Raw genomic sequence first — 14,711 nt, 5'->3', positions numbered from 1 at the left:
AATTTCTTGTATTATCACGGTACTCTAAGGGTGGAAAACCTCCCTTCCCTGTAGAAAACTCCAAAATTGGTGCCCAGATGGGAACTGTATAGATGTGGTGTGGATATGCCCAGAGTATGCTCTTGGCTATTTCTATACAGAACAGTGTGAACCAGAACAAGCATACTAAATTATAGGTCAGTCAGCCTGAGCACAGGCAGAAGAGCCTCCAAGCAGCACTGTGGCCTCCACTTAAGGAGGAGAAGTTTGGATAATGTTATATTTTTTTGCATTGAGTAAATGCTTATAGTGGTGATAACAAAAACAACCATTAAAACAACTTTGAACTGAGCATTCATAATTCTAGAGAGAAGCTTTGTAATTAATCAATTTAAGTTCAAAATGTGAATTCAGTGTTCTGGGAAATTCAGTTTTGGGAAATTCAAATTTAGAATGTTAACCTATGATTTCTCTTACATGTCCATTTAAATCAAAACTAGAGTTCAATGAATCACACTGGCTGTCCCTCCCATTAAGCTGGAAAAATCTAATTACCATATCTCAGCAAAATCACACTTCAATACTTTGTATATCAATTCAACTCAGATTTTAGAAATTTTTGCTCTAAACACTATACAGAGTTGTGCTTTGTAGCTGAATTCCAGTGGCTGAAGGGAATGAAATTAATTCTATTTCCACTGAGATTACAAATACTTTCATTAAGTATTAGTAATATTAGTATTTAGTATTAGTATTAAATACTAAATATTAGTATTTAGTATTAGTTCATTTTAGTATTATTTTTATAAATGGATGTAATCATGATAAAAAGCTAAGGAATGTTGGTTTTCCTATCACTGCTGGCCTTTATGCAAAGCTATGCCTATCTGATCTATCTCAGGTATTTTGCACAAAATTCCACTGGATCATGTGAGAGATGCCACAAGAGTTGTAAGGAGTGCATGGGGCCTCGAGCCACAGACTGTCTTTCCTGTAACACGTATTTCTACCTGTTGCGCTCCACAAAGGAATGTGTTAGCTCTTGTCCTCAGTACTACTATGAAAACAGAGACAACAACATCTGTGAGAGATGCCACTCTTCCTGTTTAACTTGTGAAGGTAAAAGTATATGTTCTGCTTTGAGCAAAAAAGGGGTCTTCAAAACACCTGGAATCTCAGCTCCATAAGAACACTGGAACACTTCACAAAGATACTAACCAGATACAGTGCTAGCCATCTGTCCACAACTTTGGGTGTCCAGCACCCGTAGTGGATGATGTAGACCTCTCCCAGGGGCTGCAGAGCTTTTCCTGGCTCTTGGCGACTTATTTCACTCATGCTCCATTTATTTATTTCTACTGCATAGATAACTGAGGTGAAACCAAGTATATGAATTCCTGGCAAGCTTTCTCCAGAACTGCTTCCAGCACAGAGCACAAACAGAGAGACAGCCACTTAACAGGGAGGGCTAGGACCAAGTCACATGTTGCCAAATCAGTGAATGGAATTTACCATCAGCCAGGCCTCCCACAAAAATACTCATCATAAAAAAATGGGCTTACAGAGATGAACCCCATTTTTCGCATGAATATTAAGAATGACTGAAAAATACCTCACTCTTTGAGCTGTCCTACTGTCTGTTACTCTGTGAAAGCCAAGGGACTTAATTCCAACCACACATCTTTACAGCCTACAATGGGAAGAGTAAAAACCTATAAAGCACATCTCTAGGTTGAAAGGAAAATAGAAATCAAAAGCACAGTGATGTTTGTTGCTTTTAATACAGTTATGTATTTCACAATGTTAACTTTCAGATACTATTTCACTCTGTGAGACATTGATTTTGGTTTCTCAATTTTCCTAATTAAACCACTTATTTCCTTTAATTTCTTAATCAAACCACTTCTGAAACAAAAAGCATTAATCCTCTTGGACCCATCTGGTGTCCTTTTTTACCTGAACAACACGAGATTACAGCTAATGGGTTCCATGTTGCAGCTTAGAAGACCATGCATTGTAACACACAAACTGTTTTGGATAGTGGATATACTGGATAGTACAGATGGCTAATTGCAACACAGTGATATATGTGGAAATTACACTTAGAATGAAGCCACATTCATACAACATAATTGTATAAGAACATTATGAAAAGTACCAGAAATATTTTTCTTTGGATTTGCAATAAAAAAGATAGGCATTTTAATTTACAGACCATCTCCTCTGTTTTTCACATTATTTGGCATAAATACTATGGAACAGAATTTTTATCATCATTACAAAGACAGAATTATAAAACACACGCCAGTCTGAAATGTATCTGCATAGCTGATATATCAGCAAAGAGCACGGTGTCTCTTTGTCAAGAGCAGTAAGGAAAACCATGAATTGCACAGTAATATAGGAAGTTCTTTGTGTTATAGAAGGTTACTAATTTCAGCAGTTTAACATCTGCTTATGTCAGTTCCTTGCATTTTCATTTTCTTCCTTTCAGACAATGGCAGAAAACATCTAGGTGCAGGGAAATGGATGGATGCATCTTGACACTTAAGACAAACCCATCTACTCAGTGCTTCACAGAAATACTGCTTGCAGCATCTGTCTTTTTTTAAAAAGAGTCTCTGACACACAAGGTGCATATGGTCCTCTGGCTGTACCTAGTGAATAATGTTTTTTCTTATGCAACTAAATAGGTTATTTTTCTATTCAAATATAAATATTGCTAACTCATGGTTGTTGAAAATAGTTAACAGGGCAAATAAGTATGGATTTTGTGAAGGACAGAATTTGGTTTTCCACATTTTACTTCAGTGCTCTGACCTAATTTATTTTCCTGACTATGTCAGAGATTCCCCATACAACTGATTCTGAAATCATCTTTTCATGACTATCAGAACACGTAAGAAATAAATTTTGTTTGCACATAAAGCCCCAGAACCAGGCATAAGTTTTTCTAATACCAACCTCTTCATGTGGAACCCAGCACTAATGATTGTTGTCACAGACAAACATCCTTTTGCTTCATAGTAGTGGTCAGTATAATTTTTAAAGGAAGTTAGCTGACATTCACTGTTATAATATCGGTGTTTTGTTTGCCTGTCTAGGGAAAGGAGCATTCAGCTGCACATCTTGTGTATGGAGCTACAGTTTATTAAATGGAATGTGCAACTCAGACTGTTTTGTAGGTGAATACAAAGTCCAGGAGACACCAGGACAAAAGGTACCTACTTGAAGGCTTTTTGTACACAACACAAACAACACATGGATCTTCCCTGAGTTTTTCATGGTGCCTATCTTTAAGTATGCTTACTTTTTTTGTCTTTTGGCAGGGGAAGCCTTGTTTCTCTTTCTGGGATTACCTTATAGTCAACAAAGATATCAAAACTACATGAACAAATCAGTTCTATTAATGATACAGTGTTTTTTTCTTCCAGTATAACTGAGATTTCCTCTTGGATTTCTGATGCCTTTTATGTAAGAAATCCTTCCGCATTTTTGATTGACAGCTTTTCTGGTAGAAAGCTCCAGTGGGACAGGCTGAAATTAACACAGCTGTATGTTTAATTGAACAGGATTAGGTTTGGGTCTGTGCCATAAGCCTGGGCACTCCACCTTCCAGATTTCCACACCAATTGCCTTCTAAAGATATTTATTCAATAATATAGCAGCAAGGCATGCCTGGAGTCTCTGTCCTGGAATATCTTCTTGATAGCCCTAATTCATAGCACTGAATCTGAGAAAATGGCCTTATTTGAGGCTGGGGACCACACAGGTGTGCAGGTCTTTGCAAGAGCTTTGACTCTAAGAAATTATGAACAGCTACAATCCTGCAATCTTGCACAGATTCTTCCATCCAGGATAAACAGCCTTGCAATCCTAACTGCAAGTTTGGTGAAAGCTTATTGGAGTTTCCAGATGTTCACAGTGAAAATGTGCCATGGCCTGGAACTGTGAGCATTCCAAACACTGAAACCACTGACTTGGAGCATTCTGCAAAGCAGGTGTGATCACAATGATCTCTGGCAGTCTCTGTAAACAGAGGTTCCCAGAAGCCTGTATTTTAGGAAGAGTAGTTGAATCTAAGCTGTTTCCACAGAACAAAAAAAAGGCCATACAATCGAAGAGAAATCGCTTTTGCTAAAAATTTCTAACCACCTTTATTCCTTACTTCCACTTCTTCCCTAAAGAAGCATAATTCATACTCTCAGCTTTTTCCCAGAACGTTTCACATTGCTTCTTCCATGTCAGTTACTTTTCTGGCACAAAAAGCTTAAAATAATGAGTAAATTTTAACATCCTGCCTAGCTAGGTGGATCTCTAAGATTTTACAACACTTTACATCTCACAAGCAGATCACTGAGTAATCAGAAAACAGAAAATTTTGAATTTTGTATTGTATCTTCACATTGACACTCATGGTGCCTGAGATGACAACCACGATGGTGAATGACAGGATAGAACTGCCAGGTCAGGTCCAAATCACACAAAATTAGAGATGCATTGCTTGTGTTCTGTGTTTGAAGGAGAACAAACCCAAGTGTGAGAGATGTGACAGCTCATGCACTGAGTGCAAGGGACCTGGTCCTCTCAACTGCACAGTCTGTCCAGCCAGCATGCAGCTCTTCCTGGAGCAAAGCCGCTGCCTGCCCTGCTGCAGCAACACAGACCCAGCAGAAACCCCAGAGTGCTGTGACTGCAGTGAAACACAAGGTATGACCATGCTGAAAAGCAGGAATAGTGCCAAGTGTTTTATGGTTGATTATGCTGATATTATGCTGCCTGAAAACTAGACTAGAGCAAAAATGTGCTATTGATAAACAGTATGTTTCTACTGCTTCATCAAAATAGGGAAGGTTTTATTCAAATAACAACCATTATGTCTGGTGCGGGAGATGGAAACTTCTCACACTCACAAGTACTATGTTAAATGGCCCAGCATTTCATAAACTCACTGGTTTATGAATTAGCTTACTTCAGTTAACAGACATCTGAGTCTCATTGCATTTGTGTGCCTGCTAGCTTTTTGGCTTCTTTCTCATTATTTCAAATCAAATAATGAAGAATAGATATCCCAACAACCTTACTGACATCTTTGCTGCAAAAGAACAACAAAAATATCATTGTGGTACCAGAAAAGATAGGTGTTTTGTTGACTGCTATTACTGCACCAGACACACTGTACCAGACTTTTAAGACACACACAGACAACTGCAAGCTCATTTCACCCTTTTTTTTTTGTTGTTCTTTTGTTTTTAATTGCTGTTGTAGATGACTGCGTATTACAGACAACGCTACCCCCTGGGCAAAAAAGCAAAACTATTTTCTTTGTTATCACTTGCATTTTGCTTCTGCTTGTCATTGGAGCCATTGTATTCATCTGGAGAAAGGCACAAACCAAAACCCAGCCCGTCAATAAAGGACGATATGAGAAGCTGACAAATCACTCCAAAACCTTTCCTTCCTCTGTGAGCAACTACCACAAGAATCCCAGTTATCATGAGGATCAAGTGATTGAATACAGAGATAGAGATTATGAAGATGATGATGACGAAGATGACATTGTATACATGGGCAAGGATGGCACAATTTATCACAAATTTAAATATGGACTTTTGGAGGATGATGAGGAAGATGAGCTAGAATACGATGATGAAAGTTACTCATTTAGATAACTTTTTACTAGTTTAGTAACAGTAAATTAGTCCTATTCTACTGTTTTTCCCACGAAATCATAGCTATTTAGTTAATAATGTTTAGTTACTTGATAGCATTCTGACCTCCAAATTTTTTGCTATTAATTATTGTTTAAGAAGAATAATTTCTAGAAATATTTCTAGAAATTCCTTTTCTCAAAATAAATCTTTCCTAGGCTTTTAAGTAGCACTCCAGATATAATCTGGTTAAGAGATCAAGTTTCTATGCATTTGTGTGGAGAATAATCCTTTCCCTATACGTATTTGTGTAACTAACACAAACTTTTCTTCAGACCTTTTTGGAGAACCCTGCCAATCACTACTAGAAATGTGATAAGCAAGACGGGTGTTATCTACTTTACGAATGACACTGGGAGAGGGTGCCAGTAGTTCACTAATTTGTGATTAGAGTTACTCGACAATTCATAACAGAAGAGGCAACTTGAAGGAATTTACTTAGATTTTCTTCATAATCACCTGGTGTTCCCTGAAGCAAACATGTTCCATTTCATAATCTTTACAGCGTACTTTCCTGTGAATTTGTGTATCTATGACACAATATTTTAAGACTTAGGATTCTAACTACTTCTCATAACTATCTTATTCACAGTTTATAAGAAATAGAACAAAAATATTTTATATATCAGCCTCTGATTAATCTTTACTGCAGTGTTTGTCAAGAAATCTTGCATTTTACAGATTAATTTCTCAGTTTACAACAAAGGGCAGTATTGTCTATAAGCATGGCACACACCAATTCTGCACCATAAACAGGTGGTGTTTATATTGCAAATGGCTCAGGATGCTCAGACAATGGCAAAGGGGATATTTGCACTTTTCTGGTAATTTTTATTACTATTACAGAAATAAAAATTTATAATTCTAAAGAAAAGTATGGCCATTTATTGTGAAAAATAAATTCTTCAGCCATCTTATATATGCTGTTATTCACACACTTCATTAAAACTCAGAGTTTCTCTAGGTTTCCAGTACGGATCTGCTCTAAAAACAGTAAGGGTATATATATAGGTATACTGTTTACAAGGAATTGTGTAAAACCACCAGTTTTTCATGGCTCAATGCCTCAGTGGAATTTTCAGTATTACGTAAGCCTAAAGACCTCAGGATAGTTCCATCTGCAAGATTAAAGATGATTTATGGAGAGGTTTATTGCTTCCAATTTTAATTTTAACCTTCTAGTCATTGCATCTTCAGTAAGAGAGAAGAATTAAAGGTAATGTGACTTCACAAAAGCTGAAACAAGTACCTATGTTTAGCAAAAGCTACAGAAAGACACGTTGTCTTTCTCTTTAAAATCTAAAAAAACAGAAGAGGAAAAGAAGAGTGAAAAATCAGCCTGAAAGATGATACTGCTATCCTGGTTTTCCAAACTTGTTAAACTTAACAATATGCTTTATTCTTGTTGCTAATGGCTCATTACACAACTGTGAGGATGTGCTTTGACACACTTCCTCACATTTCAAAGGCTTATTCTTAGTTATGCCTGAGCAATCTGAAACCAGAATGATAATGTGTGTTTTTTTAATGGGCTCATAGGTAATGAAATTATATTATTGTGAAAGGGCCAAATGACTCTGGAAGGGCAACAAATGATTGGAATCATGGTGCCATACTCAGGACTTTGGTTACTCAGCCCTTTTGCCATGCCTTGGTTTCCTGGGGGCAATGGAGCCCATCTGACAAAGCAGGGAAAAAGCATCTTTGGTCAGAGACTTGCCAGACTCCTGAAGAGGGCTTTAAATTAGGTTTGTTGGGGAAGGGTGTCTGTCCATCCCAATCCAGCCAGTCAAATATCAACATCTTTCACAGATGCCCAGAAGAGCATCAATATCTTCTGTAAGAGAAAACCACATTCAATATTTTTGAAAGAGTTAAGTTTGAAAACAGTACTCAAGGAGACACAGATTTAGCAACCTGTATCCCTTTACAGTGTCTACAACTAGAAAACCCTGCCAAGAGTCTAAAAGAAGACCAAGAAAATAAAAGCACAAGGAAAGAATTCTAGTCTTGCTTCTCAAGAAACTTCATGGAAAACTGGTAGAACCAAGGGAGGCAGTAAAAAAAAATACAGAGAACACAAAAGAACACAAAGGAAATTCTGTTTTTCTGAATTATTTTGCCCATTCTATTAAGCTAAGTTTCTTATACTTTATCCTGAAATAAAGGTATCCAATTATTTTTTTAATATTTTCTAGTCCTTTTTACCTATCATCACCATTTCCCAGCTCTGACTCCCATTGTCACAAACTAATTTATCAAGTTCTGGTCTCCTGGAAAACACAAATCTTTCTAATTATTCCTCAAGACTAACAGATACTAAAACTTTTCTAAATACAACACTAGCAAGTGTGGCCTTCTGTTTTAATAATTTCTCTTTCATCTTTCTACTTCGTGTTTTTGGAGGAGAGGTATTCCATATTACAATTCCATGACTGCAAGCCATGTGACCCAGCAGAAGAATGATTTTACCTGGTCTCCTGAACAAAAACAAGCTCTGCTCTGTGAGCTGGCCCATTCCTGGGGTTTACTGAATTTTCAAGAAGCCCGTCTGCATGCACTGGGCTTCTCTGGACAGTCTGTGGCACAAGATGTTATTGCAAGGTTTTCTTCCTATTTGTTCCTCCATTAGAGAGACTATCAAAAATGGCAGTTTTGTAAACCTAACATCAGTGAGTTCTCTTCAAGGCTCATCTCTTCAAGGAAAGCACTGTTCACAAAACTGGCAAAATACAATTTTCCTTACATTTTAAACATTCAATCATTTAAAAGCACACACAGGGAACACATCCAGTTCACCATAATTTTATTTTACTCTGTTTTGGACAATGTACTGCATTTTGTCCAGACCTCTGGAAAGTGAGAAAATTTCTTTATTCTTTTTTCTCTTGAACAAATTTTCGTATGGATATAAATACTTCCTCTAATTATGTAGCCCATTTATTTTGTTTAAGTAATTTCAACTGTACCTGAACTCATTTTAATAAGAATTATAATGGCATGTGATACAGGTTTTCAAGATTTTTTAACTCTGTGTGGGAAGTTGCTCATTAAATGAGTGTGGAGCCATCAGAAAATATGTCTCATTTTTATGCTTATTTTTACTGGCTTACTGCTACTACTGAGCATTTAATAACAGATTCCAGAAAACATTTTATGTATGAAGTATAATGTCATTGTGAACTGGTACTATAGCAGCAATGATGGTGACCAAGAATTAGCAAACCTAAGCACTGCTGTAATTACATATTCCCATAAATGGAAGAGTTGTTACCTAAATCTTACCTTCTTCCAAAACTACTTTTTTTGTCAGTCACTGGAAAAATGGGAAACAGTATTTTTCCGTTAACTCTTCCTGCAAGCTTCAATTGTGTCTCCTCTGTGTACATTTTAGGTTTCAATTCTCCACTCACCGATGGGCATTAAAGCATTTACTTGCAGGATCTAACTGCATTCAAGCAGTTTTTATTTTATTTTATGCAAATCACACTATCATTTTTCAGAGAACTGCTCTACTCATAGGTTTGGCAAGAAGGGTTTTTCTTTTTAATTTATGATGATGACCAGAGAGGAGCAAGAGATTAGCAGGCAGACCTTGAAAACGTAGGGAGTCAATCACATGTAACATAGGAATGCTGATATAGTTAAGTACTCGCATGACCCACATCTATGTTCAGACCTGTACTGGTTACCAACTTTTTGATGAATGTCTATTCAATCTAGACTTATAATACACACAGGAAATTGCACTGCAACTGGTACTTTACTTAGTTTTATAACCCTTGCTTTTTCTTATAAATGGAAGTTCCTGTTGAGTTTGAATGCTTAATACTCTGTACTTTTGCAATCAGCTAAATATTACATACACACAATTAGTATTTGTGCACTACCCTTTCTATATACACTTACTTACAGAATAATAACATCTAAAACTCTAGTTTTGTTATGCTGGCTAGTTACAAAAATGCTCTCGCCTTTCTGACATAAAGCAGTAGCAGTTCAGTTATCTTTACTTTCAATAGGTTATATAAGAAAATAATTCTACCATTTGAAATACAGCATAATATTACAAATGCATAATGTTTTTATATCCTCATTCATATGAAATCCAGGTTGTCTGTATCTACTTACCAAGCCACTTGTCAATTGCATTCTCATACTTTTTTGGGTCCTTTAACCAGTCTTGATGCCACCTAAGGTTTGCAATAACACTTGAGTAATTATGACCCAAACTTTGTTTCCAACTGATAAACTGTTGTTTATTATACTCTTGAACAGAAGTAGAAACCTTTGGATAGTTTACTATAGAGCGAAGTATTTTGTCCAAAGAACGTACAGTTACTGGGAATTTTATGGCAAGATTTGTAAGCTCATCTGGATCAGCAGTAAGGTCTGTAAAAAACAAAAAGTCAGTTAAGGTTTAATTTGAACTGAAGTAAATTAAGAAGTCAGTCAAGACATAAAAGCAGCATACCAAAGAGTTGGGGCAGTACTGAAGAGCCATCCGAGTATGTGATGTATTTCCACTTGCCAGTTCTCAGCATATACACAGAGGAATTGACATTGCACCCATGGAACTCACTCAGCACCCATGAGGGCCGAGGTCCTCTGGGTGACGCTTCGCTCTCAGCTTTTTCACGTAGCAGTGGTATAAGAGAATATCCACTGAGGTTCTGTGGGACAGGAATTCTTGCTATATCTAAGGAAAGATACACAAAACAAAAATCCTACTTCAGTTTTCAGTTTTAAAAAAGTCTAACACAATGCTACCAATATCTGAATGTGGATAATAAAATGTGCTCTCCTAATTATTACCTCAAAATGCACAATAAAAAATACCTTAAGGAACTTCCCAAGGCAAGCTGCCCAGCATCTTGAAGAAATATATCACCTATGTATAACTCAACCTTTAACAGAAGTTTGTGAAAAGGGATCACTATAGTCTCCTTTGACAGATGGTGCTGTTTTATTCCTTAATTGTGGTTGCAAACGTTTCTCTTTTGCTCTGACTATATCAGGCAGAAGAAAAAGAATAACACAGCATGAAAGGATCCTAAAGGCTCCACATCCAACATGCTGCAACCATTTGTCTCGAACAGTAACGGTGCTAAGCTCATCTGTAGCATTCTTCATTAGTGAATAATGAAATGCTTCATAAAAGGTGACCATTATTATCACCTATAACTGGTAGGGAAACCTGAGGAGCAGGGCTACTTGCTTCTTTGGCAGGACTGGAGAAAAAGATGATATTTGAGGTGGTATCAACATAGTGCATGTACGGAAAACACTGGATGACTCCGTAGCCTACCAGACGGCCACTAGAAGATGCTGTAATATCCATAAACTCCTCAGCATCAACTTATACCAGAAGTTTCTCTAGCTTCCAAAAGATCAGGTTAAAAGACAGCAAAGGTTTTTCAGAAACATTCTGAAAAACATAGCTGAAAATCCCTAGCATGTCCAAAAACCACCTATGACAGTACTGCTATTTTTGATCATGCCACTAAACCATATTTATCGTTATTCAAAATTCAAAACTTTCCATTTCACAGAGCACTGTGGTAGTATTTAATCTATTTTGCACAGAGTGTTGATACTGTGTGCATATAAATTACTCATAGGTGACTCTTTCCTTCATCAGCACACATCTTCCTTTTTGTCCTCTGCCCAGCCAGCATCTGACAAAGTACCAAGACCCATAACATGTAAACCCCAGCAAGCAGCTCCTGGTCATTCATGGGCAAAAAAATTTGAACAAATACATACTATATTCCAACAAATGAAAAAGAGATCTAGGTTCTTCTGTCATCCTAAACCAGTAAACTATTACTTGCAGTAACTGGATTCCCTATGTGCAAAGAGTGTTCCAGCCATTCAGCAGCTCCTGCTTTTCCAATAGCAAGCCAAAGGTATTTCCATACAGAAATAACAACAAAGCTAGTGCTGCCTGGAGATTATGCTATATCCTGTTACAAAAGGCAAGAGCTGTTGCAGTTCTGACTGTACATTTATATCACACAGGTTCTGCTGGAATCAAAACACTTGCACTTATTCTCAAAGCCAGTGCAGGAGGCAGTCTTGGCCAAAGCACTTAGATGGCGTCTTAAGAGAGATTATTTCCCTGTGATAACACAAAGCAAAGCAATTAGATGTCACAAAAATAGACTTGTAATCTGTTTCCTCACTAGTCAGCAGCAGCATGCAGACTGAGAACACAATACATGATAGAGATGGCTCTTCAAGTTTTAATTTTCATCGTACATGCTTTTTGACATTCAGAGTACAGAGAAGGGGAGGTGCCAGAACAGAAGGAATGAATTACGCACACAAAGTTCTGGGAGAAGAAAGCCCAAATGAAAAAACTCCCAGGAGGAAAAGACAGAAGGATGTTAAACCATCCAACCAATTATCTCACTTGGGAAGAAGAGACAAAGAAATAAGAGATTTTTAACTCTTTACATAGGCTACCATAACTTGTATAAGATCCATATGTAGTATAAATACATACACATAACAATTCCGATGTTAAAATTTGGAAGAGAAAGCCACTCAGATTTTATATCATATTTGTCACTAGATAACTGGTTCAAAAGCTTTGAGAAGACACAAACAGATAAATAACTTCTGTTTACTTTTTAGAAAATCAACTTAAAACAATATAGAAGTGGATTTTTCACTGACATTTATGCTAAAACTACAGTTTTATTCACTCATGTTCTCCAGGCAATTGCGGTGTACATGTGACACCTCTTAGAGAGGAAGCCTTCCAGACTGATTTGAAAAGAACATTTTTCCTGATTGGAAGCCTAAAAGATCACAGATAAAGCCTCAAAAGATAACTTTACCTGATATTTAATTCCAATCAGAATTGTCTCTTGCATGATTTATCACATATAAGTGTTCAAAAATTCCCTCTTAAAAGTGATTTCCATCTCAATAATTTTAGTTATTTTTATTTTGTTCTCTGTCCAATACTGAGTATTTTCAAATCTCATAAGGTAAGAATGGATATCCATTATCACATCTTTTTACATGTGCCCAGATAACTTTTACATTTCCTACACAAAGCTTTCATCACACTTCTTCCACATGGCTCTTCATAAAAGACATTCCTTTGCTAAGTTAATGAACCTGTCCTTCTCCTTTCAAGTTTAATCTCATCTCTGGATGCGTTTACACCGAAATTTCTACAGTAAACCGTGGGGTGTGAGGCTAGCAAGGATTATTCATATCTAAAATGGGGTTTATTCCCTTTTTTTACTAACAAATAATCCTATATATAATCAGTCAGTGTAATTATGTGGATGACAGTTACATAAGGAAGACAATCAATTTCTTTATTTTTTCATCCATTTTTTACTTTTTACGGTCAACAGATAAATTATCTCCTGTTCTGTTAATATATTCCCTCAAAGCTGAGACATCATTCTGACTATTATGATACAAATACAGAATAGTAATGGTAAAAGGGGGAAAAAAAATTGTCACCTGAAATTATTTAACTCACCAAGCATAGTAGGATAGATATCCACAAGAGATACTACATTTGGTATTTGGTGCTGTTCTCTTAAACCTGGCCCCATAACTAAAAGAGGAATGTGGGAACTTCCTTCATACATGCTCATTTTATAGAACTGACGGTGTTCCATAGCAAGTTCTCCATGATCTGCAGTGAATATAATGATTGTTTTTCCAAGAAGCCCAGTATCTCGCAGAGCTGAAATAACCTCACCTGAAATAACAAAAAGATAATGAAAAGGATACATTCAAAATACTTCTTCCAAGGTCTTTACCTACAAAGCAGCTTGTAAATTTCAAGGAACACTCCCATTCCAGTGGAGGAAACTCCTCTTTTGCTGCACATACATTTGTGCAATGAAAACACAACATATACTCCTCTATTTTTGTATGTACATTTATTCAACAAAGACAGGGCCAAGATCAATGAAGTTGGTAGTAAAGCAAAGCACTTAGGCATCTTAAATTTTAAAACTTTAGGATGATTCATGCCTAAACATACTAGTTAAAAGATGTTATAAAACTACAACTGCAGTGCGGTTACTTTGCAGTCCCTTATTTCCTAAACCTGTAAGGTTTCCATTAATTTATTTTTATTCATAAAATGAGGAGGAGCAATTCTATGTATTTTAATTCACTTTACCAATCTGATATGCTGTCCTGGTTTAGGTCATATGCCTAAAAGATTCACTTATTTGATCATGAATTTCATGTTGGTATGCAAACAAATTCTTGTTCATTCATGGTCACTTTTCAAATTAAAAAATAAAATGCTGTAAATTAAGACCAATTTGCATTTTTATTTGTAGACATTCCTGCAAACTCTGAAGACTTCTGAATGTACAATTAATTATTTCTTCATAACTTTCAATAATGTGCTTCTAGGAGACATTCCAAATGTAACTTTGTTCTTCAGTCGATGTGTAACAGCTGTTATCCAGTCTACACATTTGAAATTGGCCTCTAAGGAAAATGACTTATGCCCTAAAATTTATCTTTTTCTTCCAGCTCAGCTTTTACAGTCAGTCCCCTTCCCAAAAATGTTTCCATTATTTCAGTTAGCACTTAATAAAAGAGATTTAGTTCCTCTTGTACATGGGTGTCCTGGGTACAGAGGAAAAGAAGGGTGGAGTTTCCAGCACTATTTAATAACATACCACCTATGTCATGGAGGCAGCATGGCTTTCAGCAAGAGATGCTACGGTGTGTTGAAGAGAATTCAGTCTTACCTCGGTAGTGGAAATGTGTGATTTGTTCACTTAACTGTTGTTGAAATCAAGGGCGGCTGTAACTGTTTCTGAAACCCTGACAAACTGCAACTATTCCTGGAGCAGTGGGAAGATGAGACAAAATGCTGCTGTCACCACTGCTGCTAGTGCTTCTGCCACTGCTGCCACTGTCAGAGCCAACACTTGCAGAGCCAGACACTTTATCTGGATTAATGAGCTCTCCAGGCTTTGTTCTGTCCCTGTTTTCCATTGTTTCCTCTAGGCTGGAGGAAGG

The 14,711-nt window shown here is 36.8% G+C and overlaps 2 protein-coding genes across 10 annotated transcripts in view; one reads left to right on the top strand and one right to left on the bottom strand.

Annotated features, from left to right (window-relative positions):
• Positions 1 to 9,526, top strand: part of PCSK5 (proprotein convertase subtilisin/kexin type 5) — a 228,560-nt gene extending 219,034 nt beyond the window's left edge. Inside the window, exons 34-37 of the mRNA XM_064403772.1 lie at positions 881 to 1,098; positions 3,084 to 3,199; positions 4,503 to 4,689; positions 5,248 to 9,526. Coding sequence (XP_064259842.1) covers positions 881 to 1,098; positions 3,084 to 3,199; positions 4,503 to 4,689; positions 5,248 to 5,651 — 925 coding nt within the window. The 3' untranslated portion in view covers positions 5,652 to 9,526. The remainder of the gene's footprint in view (positions 1 to 880; positions 1,099 to 3,083; positions 3,200 to 4,502; positions 4,690 to 5,247) is intronic.
• The window catches only part of ARSK (arylsulfatase family member K), a 55,966-nt gene that overhangs the window by 27,285 nt on the left and 13,970 nt on the right, over positions 1 to 14,711 (bottom strand). For 6 of the 9 annotated variants that reach the window (XM_064403778.1, XM_064403783.1, XM_064403779.1 and 3 more), the window contains 4 exons: positions 13,198 to 13,422; positions 10,165 to 10,389; positions 9,822 to 10,082; positions 7,343 to 7,527 (listed from right to left, as the gene is read on the bottom strand). In XM_064403778.1, coding sequence (XP_064259848.1) covers positions 7,487 to 7,527; positions 9,822 to 10,082; positions 10,165 to 10,389; positions 13,198 to 13,422 — 752 coding nt within the window. In that variant the 3' untranslated portion in view covers positions 7,343 to 7,486. Of the gene's footprint in view, positions 1 to 7,342; positions 7,528 to 9,821; positions 10,083 to 10,164; positions 10,390 to 13,197; positions 13,423 to 14,711 lie in introns of those variants that run through there. The other 3 variants (XR_010352642.1, XR_010352643.1, XR_010352644.1) reach the window with 1 other exon arrangement.

Source organism: Passer domesticus, chromosome Z (genome assembly GCF_036417665.1).
Source record: "Passer domesticus isolate bPasDom1 chromosome Z, bPasDom1.hap1, whole genome shotgun sequence".
Classification (NCBI taxonomy): domain Eukaryota; kingdom Metazoa; phylum Chordata; class Aves; order Passeriformes; family Passeridae; genus Passer; species Passer domesticus.
Note: the sequence above shows the minus strand (reverse complement) of the source record. Positions and strands in the feature narration are given on the sequence as shown.